This window comes from Scyliorhinus torazame, chromosome 8, assembly GCF_047496885.1.
Source record: "Scyliorhinus torazame isolate Kashiwa2021f chromosome 8, sScyTor2.1, whole genome shotgun sequence".
Taxonomy (NCBI): Eukaryota; Metazoa; Chordata; class Chondrichthyes; order Carcharhiniformes; family Scyliorhinidae; genus Scyliorhinus; species Scyliorhinus torazame.
In genome coordinates, this window is record NC_092714.1 from 236,713,554 (window position 1) to 236,736,304 (window position 22,751).

General features: G+C 41.0%; 1 protein-coding gene across 1 annotated transcript in view; it reads left to right on the plus strand.

Annotated features, from left to right (window-relative positions):
- Positions 1 to 22,751, plus strand: part of tm9sf4 (transmembrane 9 superfamily protein member 4) — a 100,090-nt gene that overhangs the window by 66,596 nt on the left and 10,743 nt on the right. The window contains exons 9-13 of the mRNA XM_072514965.1: positions 6,410 to 6,480; positions 10,518 to 10,650; positions 10,742 to 10,823; positions 14,749 to 14,824; positions 16,238 to 16,321. Of these exons, the coding sequence (XP_072371066.1) occupies positions 6,410 to 6,480; positions 10,518 to 10,650; positions 10,742 to 10,823; positions 14,749 to 14,824; positions 16,238 to 16,321 (446 nt within the window). The remainder of the gene's footprint in view (positions 1 to 6,409; positions 6,481 to 10,517; positions 10,651 to 10,741; positions 10,824 to 14,748; positions 14,825 to 16,237; positions 16,322 to 22,751) is intronic.

The window sequence follows — 22,751 nt, forward strand, 5'->3', positions numbered from 1 at the left end:
TGGTGCAGTGGTGTTGGGGGAGCTGTGGGGTAGATGCTCCATTGTTGAGTGGGGGAAACGGGACTTGAGCATTAGAGGAGTTGATGAAAAGGCAAAATATTCAAACACCACGTCCAACAATGGGGGGACAAAAGCAAGAATTTAAAGGGGCCTTGTAGTTGTTATCATTCAATCAAGCTTCACAGCCCACAGTTTGGAAAGCTCTGTTCTAGGGAAGCTAAATACCTAACATTCATAAAAAGTATAATGATATACCAGATAGCTATGTCACGCGTGTCTCACTCATGGAAAATGCTCAGATTGTCTCTACCTTGTATCTTCAATTCAATTGTCTATGCATTCTTAATCTACTGTGTTTTCAGCTGGTAGATCTGTTATTTTTACAGTTATTCCATGGAAGATCATGGCACCAGCAGTGGCAGAGCTCCATGGATTTCAACTGAAATGGAGTACCTTGTCGACTGGCTCAGATATCAGCAGCACTCAGGCCAGTTAAGGTCAACAACAATGACTTCCATGAGGCAGTTGAGATGAAATGGGCAGATGGTGCAGGAATCTGCTGAGTGCACTTCACTCTCCAACCAGTATTCAGTTCTGAATGCTCATGAGGGTGATGTGTCGTCTGAGGAGTATAGCCAGAACCCAAGTCCTTGGCATCATGCTTGGCTGAGCTGTTTGGGGGTACAAAGAATTCTAGAAGAGCAATTGTGGTAGGAGATTTGATAGTTAGGGGGAAAGACATGCTTTTCTGAGGGCTGGCAAGTGCCCGGGTCCTGATGGACTACATTCTACGGCCTTAAAATAAGTGACTAGTGAGATAATTGATTGGTTTTAATTTTCTAAAATTCTCCAGATTCAGGGAAGGCGCCACTAGATTAGAAGATAGCAAATATGACTCCATTATTCAAAACGGGAGGGCAACCGAAAGTAGGACACAACAGGCCAGTTAACGTAACATCTGTCATAGGGAAATTGTTAGAAGCTATTACTAAAGAAGAAAGTGGAAGGTCAATTGGTAGTCAGGCAGAATCAACATGGTTTTATGAAAGGGAAATCATTTTTGACCAACTTCTTGGAATTCTCTGAGCAAGAGACATGCGTTATAGTAAAGGGGAACCAGCGGATGTACTGCGATTTCCAGAAGATAGTTGATAAAATGCGACATCAAAGGTTATTGCGGAAAATGAAAACTCATGTTATCAGGGTGACATATTGGCGTAGATAGGAGATTAGCTGGCTAACAGGAAGCAGAGAGTGGGCATAAATGGGTCTTTTTCCAGCTTGGCAAGATATGGGTGTAAGTCAAGGGGATCGGTGCCGGGACCTCAACTGTTTACAATTTATATAAATTACTTAGATGAATGGATTGACAAATTTGCTGTGGCACAAAGATAGATAGGAAAATAAATTGTGACGGTGCTGTATGGAGGCTCCAAATATGTTAATGTGTGGGCAAAGATCTGGGAAATGGAGTATCTTGTGGATAAATGTGAAATTGTCCTTTTTGGCAGAAAGAATAAAAAAGTATATTCTCTAAATGGTGAGGATTGCTGAGCTCTGAAATGCAGAGGTGGCCCAATGCATGAATCTCAAGAGGCTAGTATGCAGGTGCAGCAAGTAATTAGTAAAGCTAATAGAATGTTATCATTTATTGCGAGGGGAATTGAATAGAAAAGTAGGGAGGTTATGCTTCAGTATTGCAGGATGCTAGCAAGACCACATTTAGAGCACAGTGGTCTTTGTCTCCTTATTTGAGGAAGGATGTTAACGCATTGGAAGCGGTTCAGAGAAGGTTTGCCAGGCGAATCCCTAGAGTGGGTGTATTTCATAAGGAAAGGGTGGACAGGCTAGGCTGGAGTTTAGAAGGAAAGAGACAACTTGAGTAAAGCATATAGGATTCTGAGCAGTCTTGACAGGGTGGCTATGGAAGGGTGTTTTGCTCTTGTGGGAGAATCTAGGGCTAGAGATCACTGTTTAAAAACTAATGGCCGCCAGTTAAGATGGAGATGAGGCAACATGTTTTTCCTGAGCGTAGTGGGTCTTTGGAACTCTCTTCCTGAGGTGATGGTGGAAACCGAGTCTTTGAATATTTTTAAGGCAAGGGTGGATAGAATTTTGGTAATCAAGGGGGTAATAAGTTATCAGGGGTTGGCAGGATGCAGATTTCGAGGCCACCAGATCATCCATGATCTCAATGAATGGCGGAACAGGCTCAAGAGTACAAATGTGGGACATTGGGACCAGTTTTAGAGAAGATGAGAATTGTACAGGCCGGATGAGTTGCACCTAAATCGAGCTGAGACCAATTTCCTTGCAGATCATTTGATAGTGCTCTTGGGGAGGCTTCACAGTAATTGATAAGTGTGTGGGAACCAGGTGCCAATATCTGACAGGATACCAAGGTGATCCTCAGGCAGCGATCCTCAGGCAGCACAGTAGCATTGTGGATAGCACAATTGCTTCACAGCTCCAGGGTCCCAGGTTCGATTCTGGCTTGGGTCACTGTCTGTGCGGAGTCTGCACATCCTCCCCGTGTGTGCGTGGGTTTCCGCCGGGTGCTCCGGTTTCCTCCCACAGACCAAAGATGTGCAGGTTAGGTGGATTGGCAATGATAAATTACCCTTAGTGTCCAAAATTGCCCTTAGTGTTGGGTGGGGTTACTGGGTTATGGGGATAGAGTGGAGGTGTTGACCTTGGGTAGGGTGCTGTTTCCAAGAGCCGGTGCAGACTCGATGGGCCGAATGGCCTCCTTCTGCACTGTAAATTCTATGATAAATCACAACCAGTCAACTCTACCCCTCAAAAGGGGAAAGCAGCCTATGGTCATCTGGGACTATGGCAACTTTACTTGGAATCTACATAGAAAATAAAAGCAGGAGGAGGCCATTTAGCCATTCAAGCCTGCTCCGCCATTCATTATGATCATGACAGATCATAAAGTTCAGTACCCTGATCCAGCCCCCTCCCCCAATAATATCCCTTTAGGACCAAGGGCTGTATCTAACTCCTTCTTGACATCACTCAACATTTCGGCTTCAACTACTTTCTGTGGCATGAATTCCACAGATTCACCACTCTCTGTGGGTAAAGAAATTTCTCCTCACCTCAGTCCTAAAAGATCCCTTATCCGTCGGGAACATTCTTTCTGAATCTACCCTGTCTAATCCTGTTAGAATTTTGTAAGCTTCTATGAGATCCCCTCTCACTCTTCAAAACTCAAATGAATATAATCCTAACCGATTTAGTCTCTCGTATGAGAGTCCCGCCATCCCAGGAATGAGCCTGGTAAACTTTTGCTGCACTCCCTCCATATCAAGAACACCCTTTCTCAGATAAAGACACCAAAACTGCACCCACTACTTCAGGTGTGGCCTCACCAATGCCCTATACAATTGCAGTAAAACATCCCTATTCCTATACTTAAATCCTCTCGCTATAATGGCTATCATACCATTTACCGTCTTTACTGCTTATGTACCTGCACGCTTACTTTCAGCAATTGATGCACGGGAACACCGAGGTCTCACTGAGTATCCACCTCTCAATTTACATCCAATAAATGCACTCCTATTTTTCCTACCTAAGTGGATAACTTCACATTTATCCATGTTATACTGCATCTGCCATGCATATGCTCACTCAGCCAGCCTGTTCAAATTGCATTAAAGCATCTCTCATCCTCCTCACAGCTTGCCCTCCTACCCAACTTTGCATCATTTGCAAATTTGGAAATAACACATTTAGTTCCATCATCTAAATAATACATAACGCGAACATTTGGGGTCCTAACACAGATCTCTGTGCTACACCACTAATCACTGCCTGCCAATCAGAAAAAGACCCATTTATTCCAAGTTTGCTTCTTGTCTGTTCACCAGTTTTCTGTCCATCTCGAGAAACTCCGCAATCCCATGCGCTTTAAATTTACATAGTAATCTGCTATGTGAGACCTTGTCAAAAACCTTCTGAAAATCTAAATAAACCACATCCGGTTCTCCCGGCCAACTCTACTTGTTTCATCTTCAGAGATTTCCAGTAGATTTGTCAAGCATGATTTCCCTTTTGTAAATCCATGCTGACTTTGTCTGATTATACCACTGCTTTAAAATGCTGTGCTATGAAATCCGTGATAATGGACTCGAGCAACTACCGAGGTTAGGCTTATTGGTTTATAGTTCTCATTGTTCTCTCCACATCCCTTTTTGAATAGCAGGATTACATTCACTACCCTCCAATCTGTAGGAACCATTCCAGAGTCCGAAGAATTTTGGAAAATGACCACAATGGATCTACTATTTCTAGGGCCACTTGCTTAAGTACTCTGGGATGAAGATTATCAGGCCCTGGAGATTTATCTGCCTTCGATCCCATTAATTTCCCCAACACCATTTCTCTACTAATACTAATTTTCTACAGCTCCTCACTAAAACATGTTACTCAGAACTTCAGGTACATTATTCATGACTTCCTTTGTGAAGGCAGAAGCAAAGTAAAAAAATTTAGTTCCTCAGCCATTTCTTTGATCCCCGTTATGAATTCCCCCATTTCTGACTCTATTCGTTTTTATCAATCTTTTTCTCCTTACGTACCTATAAAAACTATTGCAGTCGGCTTTTATGCTCCCCACTAGCTTGCTTTTCAAGTGCATTTCCCCTTCCTTCATCAATCTCTTGGCCTGCCTTTGCTGAATTTTAAACTGTTCCCAATCCTCAGGTCTATTGTTTTTTCTTGCTAATTTGTATGCCTCTTCTTTGAATCTAATATTATCTCTAATTTCCCTTGTAAGCTATGATTTGGCCACAGTTTCCTTTCCATTGTGCCAAATAGGAATAAACAACTTTTGGAGTTCACTTCGTTCTTTGAATGTCTGCCATTGCCTGTCCACTGTCCTTCCTTTCAGTAATGTTTCCCAGTCCGTCATAGTCAACTCATACCTCATACCATCATAGTTACATTTATTGAGCTTCAGGACCCTGGTCTCAGAATCAACTACCTCATTATCCACCTTGTTAAAGAATTCTATCATATTGTGGTCACTCGTGTCCAAGGGTTCTCTCACAACCAGATTGCCAACTAATCTTTTCTCATTGCACAACTCCCAGTCCAAGATGGCCTGTTCCCTTGTTGGTTCGTCAACGTATTGGTGTGTACTTTGCCAAGGAGTACAAAATACTGGGTGAAGTGGATAGCACTAGGTAGGAAAATGACAAGTTTTAGGTGCGTTCAAAGGAAGGTGGGAAGTAATAACGTCTGAAATGGGATTACTGTGTATATGTGTGAATGCATGGAGTGTGGTAAATAAGATTTGTGAGTTGTAGGTTCAGAAAGTCCCTTGGAAGTATGATGTTTTGGCTACAATGGAGAGCTGGCTGAAAGAAGGGTGGGACTGGATATAAATTGTTCAGGAACGATAGGAACGGGGAGGGGTGACAGTATTGATTAAGCAGGAAATTACTGTTCTGGAGAGAGAATTTCCCAGAGGAGTCCGGGACAGAATCTATTTGTCTAGAACTGAGGAATAAGAAAGGTGCAATTACATTGCTCGGTGTAGTCTATAGGCTACCAACTAGTGGAAAAGATGTAGAGGAAAATAATTGCAAGGAAGTTACAAAGAAGCGCAAGAATTATGTAGTTACAATCGGGGACTTTAATTATTTGACTATTGACTGGGTTAGTAGTAGTACGAACGGCAAGAGTAGGTTTCAGATAGTTTTATGCAGCAATAGGCTTCTAGTCTAATGAGAGAGGCGCTGCTAGACCTGGTTCCAGTGAAGTAACAGTATCTTGAATCCTTGACATCAACATGAAATATTAATTATTCATCAAGAAATTAATTATTTTGTGACCATTCCCTCGATCCTGCTCAGAAATGCTGTTTGTGTCTTTAATAAGGTACGACTGAAAGGAATGTTCCAGGACATAAGTCTTACAGTTAATATGGTGTCATTTTTCACATACTCTTGAAGAAAAACATTTTTCCACTTCTTGCTGGTGCCTTGAGATGATGACGGAGTTAAGGTTAGAGCCCATGCTCCAACACTGTTAGCACTGTTGCTTCACAGCTCCAGGGTCCCAGGTTCGAATCATAGCTTGGGCCACTATCTGTGCGGAGTCTGTATGTTCTCCCTGTGTCTGCGTGGGTTTCCTCCAGGTGCTCCAGTTTCTTCCCACAGGTCCCGAAAGATGTGCTGTTAGGTAATTTGGACATTCTGAATTCACCTTCTGTGTACCCGAACAGGTGTCGGAATGTGGCGACTAGGGGCTTTTCACAGTAACTTCATTGCAGTGTTAATGTAAGCCTACTTGTGACAATAAAGATTATTATCATTAACAAATCTGAAACGTTGACATTATTCACCCATCATCTTTGAAAACCTGATTTCTGAACTTTTTGTTTTCCCTCTCTCAGGAATTCTTAGCATGATAATCATTCGAACGCTCAGGAAGGACATTGCGAACTATAACAGAGAAGATGACATTGTATGTATTTTTGACCAGTGGATATAAGTGACTTGGGAATAAGGAGGGTATTTATGACTTAAGCTGCTGGCAGTTCTTGTTTGCCTGAAAAACATTCAGTTGTACTGTTGGGGTGTGGGGATGGGAGGACTCCACTAATTTATCCAGTTGTCCAGGTTTGCCATCTGGTATACTGCATCCGTGTCATAAAAAAGTAACTATGGCTCAAAGCATTCAAATTGGCTTACCTTTCTTAACAGTCAATTATAAAACACGACAAAAGTATTTTACTCCTGCTAGAAATGTTACAAGTGATTTCAGCATCCACGTTGTATTCTTCAAAATCTTTAATACGCTCTTGCAATTCAATATTATAATAAGTTAAGGTATATAACAGTTTTGAAAGCAAAAAACAAAACCAAGCAATTAATTCGCCTATCCCATTTTCTCAGAACCAAATAACTTTCTGCCTTGCTCTTTAAGCTCTCATTATTTATTTGGGTCTTCAGCCATGATACTTTTTGGATCATCTTCCAGGTGTAACTGGATTGTGCACCATTGCCCTCACAAACCCTGTATGGTCCACTACTTTGGACATGCGCTGTATACTTGAGTTTTAATGTTCGCTCTATTTTTCTTTTGTTGTGCATGGTCAGTTTATTACACTGCAGTATAGTGATACCCGCCCTCCGATATGGATCAGAGTCTTGGACTATGTACAGCAGGCACCTCAAAACCATGGAGAAGTACCATCAGCACTGCCTCTGCAAGATCCTGCCTATCTATTGGCAGGATAGGTGCACCAACGTTCATGTTCTCAGGGAGGCGGTGGCGTAGTGGTATTGTCACTCGACTAGTAAACCAGGGACTCCGGTTCAAATCACGCCACTGCAGATGGTGAAATTTGAATTCAATAAAAATCCGGAATTAAAAGTCCAACGATGACCATGATTCCATTGTCAATTGTTATAAAAACCCATCTGGTTCACTAATGTCCTTTAAGGAGAGGAAATCTGCTGTCCTTAACTGGTCTGGCCTAAATGTGCCAGACCCACAGCAATGTGGTTAACTCTTAATTGCCTCCTGAAGGACAACTAGGGATAGGCACTAAATGCTGGCCCTTCCTGCGATGCTCATGTCCCATGAACAAATTTTAAAAACCTCAGGTTGGCATCCCCAGCATCGAAGCACTGACCGCACTCGATCATCTCCACTGGGCGGGGCACATCGTCCGCATGCCTGACATGAAACAAATGTGCTAGTCTGAGCTTCGACGTGGCAAATGAGCCTCGAGAGGGCAGAGGAAATGCTTCAAAGCCTTGAAAATGTGTAACATCCCCACTGACACCTGGGAACCTCTGGCTCAAAACCGCCTAAAGTGGAGGAAAAGCATCTGGGAAGGAGCTGAATATCTCTAGTTTCATCGTCAAGAACCAGATGAAGCTAAGCGTCGACAACAAAAGGAGCACGTGGGGACCTGGGCACCCCACTGATCCATTCCTCCAACCACCGCCTGTCCCACCTCTGACAGAGGCTCTAGATCATGCTTTGGACTCTTCAGTCACCTGACAACTCATTTTTAGTGTAAATGCAAGTCATCCTCGACTCCACGGGGCTTCCTAAGAAGAGAGAGTTTATAGCATTGCCTGCTACATCCCAGGTTGCTGTGTACCCAGGCAGCTTAGAAGGAACATAGATAGAGTCCACTGTATCCTATTCTTCTGAATGGGGAAAACCCTTTCTTTGAAGCTTTGCATTCTGTGATTTGTTTATGCTGTAATTTCTTCTAAAGATAATAGAAATGATGAAGTTAATTTACATTTTTTTTCCTGGAGAACCGTTTTAAATTCCATTTTATTAAGATAATTAATGATGGGGACATGATGGCATAGTGGTAATGTCACTGAGCTAGTAATCCAGAACCTAGGCTAATGCTCTGGAGATAAGAGTTCAAATCTCTCCACGGCAGCTGATGGAGTTTAAATTCAATTAATGTATCTAGTCTCCGTAATGGTGACCAAGGAGCTATCATTGATTGTTGTGAAAACCCACCTGTTTTTCTAACGTCTTTTAGAGAAGGAAAATCTGCTATCCTTATCTGGTCTGGCCTACATGTGATCCCAGACCCACAGCAATGTGGCTGACTCCTTACTCTCTGAAATGGCCTAGCAAGCCACTCCGTTCAAGGGCAATTAGGGATCGGCAACAAAGGCTAGCCTTTCCAGTGACATCTGCATCCCATGAAAGAAAATTAATGATGTACAGAATTTTTTTTAAAAGAACATAGAACATACAGTGCAGAATGAGGCCATTCGGCCCATCGAGTCTGCACCGACCCACTTAAGCCCTCACTTCCACCCTATCCCCGTAACCCAATAACCCCTCCTAACCTTTTTGGCCAATAAGGGCACTTTATCATGGCCTAACCTGCACGTCTTTGGATTGTGGGAGGAAACCGGAGCACCCGGAGGAAACCCACGCAGACACTGGGAGAACGTTCAGACTCCGCACAGACAGTGACCCAGCGGGAAATCGAGCCTGGGACCCTGGCGCTGTGAAGCCACAGTGCTATCCACTTGTGCTGCATGTGGTAGCATCTGGTGAATTGAATAATTATCCATAACTATTTACAGTTTACTCGCCGTCTAAACTCAGTTACTGAGAGACAATTAAGAATTAAAACTGCAGTAGTAACTCTTGCGCCGCAAAAGAATTACCCTTCCAGCACTCAAAATATTCTTGAGCAATGCTTCAGATCAACTTGCTTTACTCATGCAAAATTAAGCCAAAGAATGGTCTGAATTTTTTTTGGGGGGGGGGAGGGAGGAGGTGGGGTTTAGCTGGTATTAACGTTTGGGGAAAGTACTTTACATGGTGCAACATTAGATTGTCAAATGAAACAGAAGTACTCAGCAGCAAGTCCTTGACCTGAAATGTCAACTTACTCTCCTCTCAGATGTTGCCTGACCTGCTGAGTACTTGCAGCATTTTTTAAAGTTTTATTTCAGAATTGTAGCATCTGGGGTAGTTTGATCTTGTATTCATAGAATGTACAGTGCAGAAGGGGGCCATTCGGTCCATCGAGTCTGCACTGTCCCTCAGAAAGAGCACCCTACTTGAGCCCATGCCTATCCCTATTCCCGTAACCCCATCTAACCTTGTGGACACTAAGGAGCAATTTAGCATGGCCAATCTACCTAACCTGCACATCCTTGGACTAGATCACTAATTCCTAGAGGTAAATTATTTTGACCCCATGAGCTTTTTTGTGTCTCTCGGTGTCTCCGTTTTTGTTTCACTTATTTATCAATCTATTTACGTTCAACCTGTTTCATATTATCGAATCTTTCATTTATGCTGTAAAGAGAAATTTTAAAGATCTGGATTTAATAGGTTCACCCAATAATCATTTACTTTTAGGGCCTGGGTTTGGACCTAGCTGAGACACATGGATTGAAAGTTTCCTTTTGATTATAATATTCCTTTACACAAAATACATTTTGGCAGTGCACTCTTTGTTTAAACAACATTTCTAGTTTTGCTGAGAAACCAGAGGAAGGCTGGTGTGCAGAAAACGAGTGTGAAATCACCATGTCCGGCATATTCTTAAGCCCTAAAGTTGGAATTAAAAGTAGATCGGAATAAAGAGACAGTTACTGAACATCTTGGCACAATATACTTGGTTTTGGACTGCTAATTGCTTTTGCTTACTACAAAAGTTGAAGTAATCTATTCTTGGCACAGCCCCACATGAATAGAAAAATGATCAGCAAAGTAGAGAAGAAAGAACAAAGACAAACATTGTATGTAATTCACATTGAAAACCAGATAAATCACATAGCGTTTCCCAAAATTCAGTGGAAAAATTTAAGTAGAAATTAATAAATTGATAGAGCTGACCCTTCTAATTAGGAAACAGATAAATAGTTGTTTACTTGCTTTCTTGATGGACTTGTGTCAAGTACTGGCTAAATGGTGAAGTGTGTGAAAATAATATGAAACCTGACATTTTCAATTGAAGATTAATTCCCGAATATTTTTAAATTTGTTGCTTGTAGGAGGACACCATGGAAGAATCTGGCTGGAAACTTGTCCATGGTGATGTGTTCAGGCCACCCCATTATCCCATGATTCTCAGCTCTCTGTTAGGATCTGGAATCCAATTGTTCTGCATGATCTTAATTGTAATCAGTGAGTATTTGCCATCATATTTCTTCCTTCAAAATATGATAGCTGGAATTTCTCAGAGCTTTTTCTAATGTTGCATATGATTCATTTTCAGTCGTTGCCATGTTAGGAATGCTGTCACCATCTAGCAGAGGAGCACTGATGACAACCGCTTGTTTTCTCTTCATGTTTATGGGGTATGTTAATTGAAAAATCTATGAATATTTTTTTGATATACTGAACTCTTGGACTGGAGTATTTTCCTCCTTATTCAAGCTCCATGCACAAACTCTCTGGGCATCGTACAGGCATCAGACAATTATGTTCGCCTTCCTTTTCAACCCTCTTCCCACTTAATCTATAGGTTTGTGTTTATTGTCATTCTAAAAGTAGACCCAAGTTTTCTTTTCACTCATCCTTAACTTCTATTGTCACCATCGTGAGGAAAAGATATTGACAGCAGCTTTCAGGTCTTGAACATATTTTCATGTTGATCATTTCCTGGTTCGAGTTGATGCCCGATTAAAATAATTGACTCATCTTCAACTTAAATTGTTACATGCGTTCCTGGCTTGAAAATTCAATTTGCCACAGATCCATTTTTGTTGCCGATACCCATAATGCAAACATGCACTTTCGTCAGATAATTCAGTTCCTGAAATTCCAAGACTTGTGCTGAGTTTAGCAAAGTTAACTGTGAAGAAGTTTTTCAACTGTGTATGACTCTTGGTACATGGTGCAGTGACCTAGAGTTGCACCTTTATTGAAGAGGCACTGTTCAAAGTCAGGCTTGAAGCTTGTCGGACCGCGCGAGCTGAGACACATTCCACATTGTTGAATAATCTAGTTAATTTTTTTTTAGGTCACTAACAAGGGCAAACAGGAGAGTGTCTACGTATGTTGTTTATGTGGACTTTTGGGACTTATTAAGGCTTCGCACCAGAGATCATTGGCAAAAAATTAGACTGTATAGTATTGCTTAGGTAATTGGTTGACGATTAGTTCTGAGACGGACTGTGGACACACTCTGATTAGCAGAATGTAAGTTGTACCTAGGGATTTGTATGGGGCCTTAACTTTTCAACATAAATATGAATAACTTGAATGAAGAAATATTTGGTATACAAGTTGGGTATACAAGTTAAGTTGAGAGTTACAGTGTGTTTCGTCGAAGGATGCAGGACATTCCAAATGGTCATAGACAAACTCGGTGAGTGGACAAAACTGTAGCAAATGCAACTCGCTGAGAAAATAAGTTAATCCAAGATGAATTGGAATGTTTTCTTATGGTAAGGGACTAGAGACTATAGAGGAGTAGTAAAGTGATTTGATTATTCCAGGTGTCTACAGAGCTAGTGCTCAGGTACAAAAAGCAATCCAAAAGGCTGAAGGAGCATTGGTCGTGGGAATTATCTTTTCTTTGTACAGAGCCTTAGTTAGAACTCATGGAGGATTGTTTTCAGTTCTCAGGGTTACACATAAAGGAGGACTATAATTCCTTCCTGGAAGGTTCTCAGTGCAGATGTATCAAAATTAGGGCAGGGCTTAAAGAGTTTAAGTAACAAAATAAGTTGTGTAAACTTGCGTTGTATTACCTGGAATTCAGGAGGTTGAGGAGCAATTTAATTGAAGTGTTTAAAATAATAAAAATATTTGATACAGTAGGTATGGAAAAGTTTCTTTTTGTAAGTCGTTCAGAATCATTGAGGAAAACCTTAAAATTAGAGCTGGGCCATTCATGAGTGAAATCAGAAAATACCTTTTTCCCCCACCCAATTTAAATGTGGAGTTCTCTTCTAAAACGCTGTGGATTCTGGATCAACTGACATGGTCAAAAATGAGATTGATAAATTGTTGGGTAAGGGTATCAATGTATAGATCAAAGGTAGTTAGATGGAATTGACTTTAAAATCAGCAATGAGGTAATTTAGTGGCAGACAAGGTGCAAAACTGAATGGACTACTTCTGTTTCTATGGCCTTCATTATTGTCTCTCTCTGATGTTGTTCCTGCAAATAATTAAAGTAAATTTGGATGTGGATTATAGATATTCCTAATAAAACCTCTGCAAGATTCATTTTGCTATTTGACATGCAAACTAAGAATCTACAGTGACGTCTTCCTTCTTGCAACATGGGAATTGAATTAAAATGTGTGATATTCAACACTACCGTACTTCTCTTTCAAATTTGTAGTTGTGAAATAATTAAACAGTCATTAATTAAAATGTGCACTTGAGTTATTGGGTAACATATTAAAGAGAGAAGAGATGAAGCCATTGTTGGGCTTTAGAAACATAGTGAAATAGGAGCAGGAGGAGCCATTTGGCCCTTCGAGTCTGCTCTGCCATTCATTCCGATCATTATGATCCAACTCTAGCCTAATCCGACCTCCACCACCACATATCCTTTGATCCCCTTTGCCCCAAGTGCTATATCTAACTGCTTCTTGAACACATGCAAGCAACGTTTTGGACTCAACTACTTTTTGTGGTAACAGGTTCCACAGGCTAACCACTCTCTGGGTGAAGAAATTTCTCCTCAACTCTGTCCTAAATGATCTACCCTGTATCCTCAGACTGTGATCTCTGGTTCTGGACACCTCCACCATTGGGGACATCCTTCTTGCATCTAGCCCATCTAGTCATGTTAGAATTTTATAGGTTTCTCTGAGATTCGTCCCTCATTCTTCTGAACTCCAGCGAATACAATCCTAACCAACTCAATTTCTCCTCATTAGTCTGTCCCGCCATCCCAGGAATCAGTCTGATAAACCTTCACTGCACTCCCTCTAGAGCAAGAACATCCTTCCTCCGATAAGGAGGCCAAAACTGCACACACTATTCCAGGTGTGGAATTGCAACAAGACATCCCTGCTCCTGTACTCTAACCTCCTCGCTATGAAGGCCAACATATAATTTGCCTTCCTTACCGCCTGCTGCACTTGCATGCTTACCTTCAGTGACTGGTGTACGAGGACACCCAGGTCTCGTTGCACATTCCCTTCTCATTTATGGCCATTCAGATAGTAGTCTGTCTTCCTGTTTTTGCTACCAAAGTCGATAACCTCACATTTATCCAAATTATGCTGCATCTGCCATTCATTTGTCCACTCACTCAACATGTCCAAATCACACTGAAGGATCTCTGCATCCTCCTCACAGCTCACCCTCTCACCCAACTTTGTGGCATCTGCAAATTTTGAGATATTGCATTTTGTTCCCTCATCCAAATCATTAATATATATTATCTTGTCTTAATCCGTTTAATGCATTTTAGAAAATTTCAAGTCTTAATGACTGTTCCTTCCTCAAATGCTAGGAGGTAAACAGCACCTATATGTGTAAAACATTAAATGAAATAGATTTTAAAACATTTACACAGGGTCGTTAGAATGTTGCACACAATGTTGCAGCGGAATCCATAAATTATTTTAAAAGGGAATTGGACAAACTGTAACCTCTCCAGTCTGCATGCTCGGGACCAAGTCATTTCTGGATTCAGAATTTTCTGGCTTAAAGAATGATGTCAGAATGCCTAACCGCAAGTGTGAGAATCAAAAAATACTGTAGATAAAAGTATTTGCCTGAAACATACATAGTGATAAAAGATTATAAATCAGCAATAAAAAATAGTTTTACTTGCCCAAATACTATATCTTCCACATTTCCACTCCCAAAGCACTGTGCTAAAAAAATGTCAGTGACTTTGAGACACAGATGGGTTTGCTTAAAACACTTCCAAGCAACTGGTTTTTCTGAACAATAAATTTCTGGACTGGAGCGATTACAGTGAAGTTGCTTCAAAAATCATCATATTAAAGAATACGGGGAGTGAGTGAGATTAGAGTAGATGGTTCATGAAGAGAAAAATATTGGCACAGAGTTGATAAATCAAATGGCATGTTCTTGCGTTCTGATTCTATTTTTCAAAAACCCAAAATATATATATTTTTTAAATTAATCGCTTTCAGGAAATGGCTTTAATTGGACATCTCTAGAGACAGTGCAGTTTTAATATTCATGTACAGTAAGACCCAGTATTGAAGGTTGTGAGATTGCATTTAGTAAACCATGTATTCTCAGTTTGTCCAGTCTTGTGGAAAATGTGTGTTTTCGTTTCAGGTTGTTTGGTGGTTACTTTGCAGGCCGTTTGTACCGCACTCTCAAAGGCCACCGATGGAGGAAAGGTGCTTTTTGTGTAAGTACATTACATCGTGCAATTTTATTTGGACAAATCTTCGGAATAATTTTGGAACATGCTTCTTACTCAGGTAAATATTTCTTGTCCCATGTAAATTAACTTTAGACGGGATTTTAAAGAACACATAATTCAATTCTGATTCATTGTATACTTCAATGAATAAGGGTGAGAGATTTGCGAGGCTTGGCTCCTGGTATTGCTACTCATTGAGTTCTACAGTACACGTAAGGTTATAGTATTGTAGCCTTGACTTTCAATTGCTTGCTTTCTATTTCTATCAGCTGTAAGTTTTCATAGTTATTATATTATTTCACATCTTAGAGATGTTGGGCTAATTATTTCTTCGCATAGCATACTTGCTTCAGAGAAATACATATTGGGAAAGTACGGAGGATGTTCCCATAATTTCCCAATATACATTTTGGTGGACGAGGCTTAGAGCTGCATTTGGCAATCAGCTGTAGAGCACTTCAAAATGTAATTGAAACCGTACAAAGTTTGAAATCATGAAGTTTGTTTACAAGTTTACTGTACACCTATGGGCACAGCAATTTTAGTCACTCCTGTAAATGTTCTGAGCATCATATTTAAGGAAAATAATTCCAAACTGATCTTTTGAATCAGGCCAAAACCTACCCTCTCCGCTTTCTATTCGGTAAAAATGGGCCATATTACTATTTGCTGGATGTGACTGGCCTTGAGGAACTGTGTGAGTTATATATCTGGATAGAGATTTTACACTATAAGACACTAAGGTATTCTAGTGATTAAAGCAGTAAAGGTAAACATTCAATATTAATAAATCATTTTTTTTAGGGTAATGCACAAATATTGCTACAATGTCCTGCAACAAAACTTTTAGCATCTTCTCTGCTTCAGATTTAGCTTTTCAACACAGTTCCTGGCAGCCTTCTGACTTGTGAGATGATGGTTACATCTTGCTTAGCTCTGTGTTAACCATTGCTTGGTGTGGCTCTGGAGGCCCACTCTAATGTCAACACATAGTTAAGAATTTGGATTTCAGATGCCCCATAGGTAATTTGCTTGGTAACGTCCTCCTGTACTTTATTTACCCTGCTGCAATGGGAAAGATAAAAGCATAACATTTAATTTACCCTTGGGAGAAAGGTCTACAGATCCAAAGATTGGGCACAACTTTTTAAATAGCAGAGCAGGCTTGAGGGGTAAATGGTCTACTGCTAAATGGCGGAGCAGGCCCTAGGGGTGAATGGCCTACTCCTGATCCATGTCCTTATGTTCTTGTTATTCATATGAAGCAGCAAACATGCTCCACCACTGCAGTTGTTCTTGGCTACACTGCATCAAAGAAATACTGCAATTTTTAAGGATTTTACTGTTTCATCTGTATTTAACTCATCATTATTTATTGGTTTTCCTCTTTATTTACAGACTGCTACTCTCTATCCTAGCATTGTATTTGGATTGTGTTTTGTCTTAAATTGTTTCATTTGGGGGAAACATTCATCAGGAGCTGTAAGTATTAATCTAAACACACACGCACAAATTGTTAGTAAATGGAATTATTTATCTATGGAGTAATTTAATGAGTCATTATTACAATCCAGGTGTAAGATGGGGGGGGGGGGGGGGGGGGGGGGGGGAGAGGGGGAGAAGCACCGAGAGAGAAAGCTGTTTATCTTGTGGATTATCTTAAAGCACATAAAATGTATGTGTTCATTGTTGTGTCTGGCATTATGTTTCTTCCTTCCTCACCCTACTCTCAACACTTCTATCTGCTACTGATGAAATTAAAAACAAAATAAATAAGTCACGAAACAAGAGTGCACAAATGTTTCTTTTATGCTCATTTTGTTTCTAATTGTAGTGAGAGTAAAGACGCAGAGCTGGTAGCTGAAACAAAATTAGAAATCCTTGGTGACACATTCATCTGCGTTTACATGGGCCTTTCGATAAGAGCTATTACTGAATTGTCATCTTGAACCAAGTGCTGCTTTGATGCAGAAAGGTTGGATTGTCTTTAGCAGTAATTTGCAGTCTTAATTTTGGAGAACTGCTTGGAGCCATAGCCAGCACAAAGGAAGATGGTTGCGGTTGCTGAACGTCAATCATCTCTCAGTCCCAAGAGTTCCTCAGGGTAATGTCTTGGAGCAAACCATCTTCAAGTGCTCCATCAATGATCTTCTCTCCATTAGGTCAGAAGTGAGAATGTTCGCTGATTATTTCAGTGTTCAGCAGCTGAGGCAGTCCTTATCTATATGCGATCAGATCTGGACAATAGCCAGGCTAAGACTGATAAATAGCAAGTATCATTCACCCCACACAAGTGCCAGGCAGAGTTCATCTCCATCTTCCCATAATATTTCAAGGTTTTATTATTGCTGAATTCCCTGGGGGAGAAACTGGACAAGTGAAGCCATATAAATACCATGGCAAAAATAGCAGGTCTGAGGATGGGATTTCTGTGCAGTTACTCACCTTTACTCACCTTCTGACTTCCCAAAGCCAGTCCACCATCTACTAGTCACAAGTCAGGGATGTGATGGAATACTCTCCACCTGCCTGGATAAGTGCTGCTCCACCAACACTGAAGAGGATCAGCACCATCCAGGACAAAGCAACTGGCTTGGTCAGCATCACGTCCACCACCTTAAACATTCACTCCCCTGACCACCAATGCATAGTGGCAGCAGTGTGTGTGCTATCTACAAGATGCACTGAAGCAGCTGACCAAGGCTTTTTCAACAGCACCTTCCAAGCCTGAAACTTCCACCACATTGAAGGACAAGGGAAGCAAATGCATGAGAACACTACCACCTGCGGCGGAACACCACCACCTGTAAATTCTCCTCCACGCCCACATCATCGTGACTTGGAACTATATTGCTGTTCCTTCACTGTTGCTGGGTCTAAATCCTGGAACTCCTGCTCAGTTCTGTGGGTGTACTGTTATGATCCTACTAGGTGTTATAACTGGACAGGAAGATCCCAGAATGGAATCGTGGCTCTTACCTTTCATAGAATTTACAGTGCAGAAGGAGGCCATTCGGCCCATCGAGTCTGCACCGGCTCTTGGAAAGAGCACCCTACCCAAGGTCAACACCTCCACCCTATCCCCATAACCCAGTAACCCCACCCAACACTAAGGGCAATTTTAGACACTAAGGGCAATTTATCACAGCCAATCCACCTAACCTGCACATCTTTGGACTGTGGGAGGAAACCGAAGCACCCGGAGGAAACCCACGCACACACTGGGAGGATGTGCAGACTCCGCACAGACATTGACCCAAGCCGGAATTGAACCTGGGACCCTGGAGCTGTGAAGCAATTATGCTAACCACTATGCTACCGTGCTGCCCCTATGCTACCGTGCTGCCTCTTTATAAAGTATGGATGAACAGAGTCACAGGACCGCTAACTTGTTTTAATAAGGAAAAAAACATTTATTAAACATGAAAAATTGGAATGCTATACAATACTCCTTTACACCCCCCTAACAATTATACGCAGGTTTTAGGATGAACACGGATTATAAAGTACATCTTAAGCTACAATGGCCTCATTAACACACACAGTCCCTTGTAAATATAGCAAATGACCGTGGTGAATAGACACTCCACTCAACGTCAAGTGAATGTTTGTGGATGTCTCCTCAAAATTCCCCCCAGATGATTGTCGCGTGAGTTTCCAAACTCCATTCCCAAAAACACACTTTAAAATCTTCCCCCATAGCTGTTTACATTCTGAAATCTAGACCAGGTTTTCCAAATGACATTTTTAAACAAAGCTTCCGCTCCATTTTTGACAGTGAATCTAGTCCAGGATTTCACACCAACCTCTTTAGGATTTCTTTGTCTTGACTGCTGTGCAAACTACACGCAATTGCTTTAAATCTCGATTCCTAGTCTCTATTAAAATAGCAACTGACATATGTTTTACCTTTTTCAAGGCTGTTGTCTCATTTTAAATGTGGTTACTGAAATTGTCTCTAACTCAATACGTGGTTTACTCTTCCTTGAATTCTTCTGAACAACACCTTGGTCTCTGTTCACTTAACTCCAGACTTCTTGGACACTTCTTAATTTCTCTAGGTTCCTTAACTAGCCGCTCTTCAGATCTCTGCATTTGTTTTCTTAACCATTACTCCATGGATGGCATTTCTTCTGGCAAAGCTGAGACAGATGTTCCCTCTCCAGCCTTCTAAACTAACTGCTTCTAGCAGAGCTGTGAGGGCTGCCTTCTCTCTCTACATATCTCCAACTGTAATCAAATAAGCAAAGTTAAAACTTATGTACCTTACAAGGCTGCAGTTGCTAAGCAGCCCCCACATGCTTATGCCTTTATTCTTCACGCAGTAGTCCCCGCTAAATACAATAGTAACCAACCCGCACACATACAAACACCTTTGTCCAGCAAGAATCTAATTATAGGTTTGCCCTTCCAGGCACAGAAACATTAAATTACACCCACTTAAAATTAATGTTTACCAATACAAACATAAATCTCTTAAGACTACCTTTGTTTTCCTCACAGTACCTACAGCTGTTCAAGAAGATGGCTCACCACAACCTTAATAATAATATAATAATCGCTTATTGTCACAAGTAGGCTTCAATGAAGTTACTGTGAAAAGCCCCTAGTCGCCACATTCCAGCGCCTGTTCGGGGAGGCCAGTACGGGAATTGAACCCGCGCTGCTGCCTTCTGCATTACAAGCCAGCTATTTAGCCCAGTGTGCTAAACCAGCCCCTTCAAAGACAATTAGGGATGGTCAATAGAAGCTGACCTAGTAGCAAAGGCCACATTCAGTAAATGAATAGAAAAACAAATTCTGGTTCTTTTTGCAACCTTAAATTAGGTATTGATTATTTATTTTATATTTGGATATTTATGTGGAGTCCAGTTTTTATTAAAACACAGTTTGTAGAAACTCTCAATATTCCTAAACCGTAATGGGCCATTTGTCCATAATGCCTGCACCAGTGATTTTTTTTTTCCATATGAGCCATTTAATCTTGCTTTCCTCCTGCCTCTAATCCTTCTATATTCCCCTTTTCCAAGCAACTAAATTAGTTAATTTTAAGATAATTTCTTCACTTAACTTTTGAAATGGATTGTGGCAGAAAATTAAATAGCAGTAATTAATCAACTCAATGTTGAGGAGCCCCTAGGCAGTAATGATCATAACATGATATAATTTTAGATTCAGTTTGAGGGTGAGAAAGTGGTTCCAAGAGTAGTGCCTTCAGCTTAAGTAAAGGCAGTTGCATGGATATTAAGACAGAGTTGACTAAAGTGGACGTGGAAAATGGTTACAAGGACAGTAGAGAATCAGTGACAGACATTTCATAACCGATATATTTCATTGAGAAAGAAAATGCATCCTTCTCTCAGTCTACATGTGATTAACTAGGGAAGTTAAGGATAGTATCAAATGAAATGAATGCACGTACAATAGTGTGATGATTAGTGTTGGGTGTGAAGATTGGACAAATTTTAGAAACCAGCAAAGAATGACTTTTTAGAAAATGAGGGGGAAAATGAGGGTATGAGAGAGAGTTTAAAAAATATATATTTTTAATCTTTTTCACATTTTCCCCCAAATTTACACCCACCAACAATAATCAGGAACGAATATGTCAATCCCCATATCAATAACAATGATCCCATCCTCCCTGCAAACCCCAAACATTAGCCCGCATGTTCACATAAACAAATGACAAAAAGGAATCGGGAATCATCCATAATCACAATTAACACACACAGCCCCCCCCCCCAATCTCCCCCCATCCCCCCCCCCCCCTTCCCCCAAACTAATGTTTGATGTTATCCAGTTCTTGAAAGTGCATAATGAATAATACCCGTGAATTGTAGAACCCCTCCATCCTTCCCCTCAGTTCAAACTTAACCTTCTCAAGAGTCAAGAATTCCAACAGGTCCCCCCACCACGCCAGGGCACAGGGTGGAGAGGTTGCTGTCTAACCCATCGGGATCCGCCTTCGAGCGATCAACAAGGCGAAGGCTACAACATCTGCCTCCGCACCAGTTTCCAACCCCGGCTGGTCCGACACCCCGAATATGGCCTCCCGAGGGCCCGGGTCCAGTTTCACGTGCACCACTTTAGAGATTACCCTAAAAACCTCCTTCCAGTAATCCTCCAGCTTTGGACAGGACCAAAACATATGAATGTGATTTGCGAGGCCCCCCCCCCGCAACGTTCACACACATCTTCTACTCCTTCAAAGAATCGGCTCATCCTCGCCCTCGTGGGCATGAGAGAAAGTTAGATAGAAATATAAAAACAGAGTTTATATTTAAAGGAAAAGGTTCCAGTAGATGTGAAAGTAACACGTTTACTCAAAAAGGAGGGAAAAAGAAAGCAGAAAATTCTAGGTTACTTTGCCTAACGTGTCATTGGGACAATTTTTTAATCCGTTATTGAGAAGGAAATAGCAGAACATTTAGAAAATCATAATACAATCAGGCAGAGTCATCTTGGTTTTGTGAAAGGGAAATTATGTTGGATGAATTTATTAGTGGTTTGAGGAAGTAACAATCGGGGAACTAGTAGATGTAGCGTATTTGGGTTTCCAAAAGGCATTCGATAAGGTGCCACATAAATGTTTACTGCACAATCAATGAAGAAGTGGTTAGCACTGCTGCCTCACATTGACAGCGTTCAGTTTCAATCCTGGGTGAATGTGTGGAGTTTGTACGTTCTCCCATGTCTACGTGGGCTTCCTCCGGGTGTTCTGGTTTCCTCCCACAGTCCAAAGATGTGTAGGTTAAATTTCCCCGTAGTGTCGAAAGATGTGCAGGTTAGGTGGGGTTGCGGGGATAGGGTGGGGGAGTGGGCCTAGATAGACCCTCGTTCAGAAGGTTGTTGCAGACTCCATGGGCCAAATTGCCTCATTTTGCACTGTTAAGTTTTCTCTGATTCTAAGATCAGTGCTCATGGTGTTGGGGTAATATATTAACATGGATAAAGGATTGGCTAGGTAACAGAAAGCAGAGAGGGCAAATGCAACTCAGTGGCACCAGGATCAGTTCTGTAATTTCAACTATTTACATCTATATGAATGACTTGGATGAATGTGTACGAGATGTTGTTTTAGACCAGTACTAACTAGGGAACATGCTATCCTAGATTTGGTATTGTGCAATGAGAAGGGGCGATCTTGTTATGCAGGGTCTTTTGGGGAACAGTGACTGTAACATGATAAAATTCTTCATTAAGACGAAGAGTGAAGTAACTAGAGTCCTAAATTTAAGCAAAGGAAACTACAAAGATATGAGGTGTAAGTAGGCCAAGATAGATTGGAGAACTTCATTAAAGTGGGGGGGACAATGGCTTATATTTAAGGAACTAATGTATGAATTGCAGCTGTTATATATTCCTTTCTGGCACAAAAATTCAACAGATAAAGCAGCCCAATCATGGCTAACAAAATAAATTAAGGTTAGTATTAGATTCAAAGGGGAGTCATACAAAGTTGCTGGAAAAGGTAGCAAGCTTGAGAATTGGGAGCGATTTAGAATTCTGCAAAGGAGGTCCAAGAGATTGATTAAGAGGGGAAACGAGTGTGAAAGTAAACTTGTAAGGAGCATAAAAGCAGACTGTAAAAGCTTCTATAGGTATGTAAAAAGAAAAAGATTAGTGAAGACAATTGAGTCTCTTACAGTCTGAAATGGGAGAATTTATAATCGAGAATGAGGAAATGGCAGAGCAGTTAAATAATTACTTTAGTTGTATCTTCATGAAGGATGGCACAAATATCTTTCCAGAAATGCTAGAGAACCAAGGGTCTGGTGAGAAGGAGGATTGAAGGGAATTTGTATTACATAAAAAAAAAGTGCTGGAGAAATTAATAGGGCTGAAAGCCAATAAATCCCAGGCCTTGATAATCTTCATCCCAGGGTACTGAAGGAGGTGGCCATGGAAA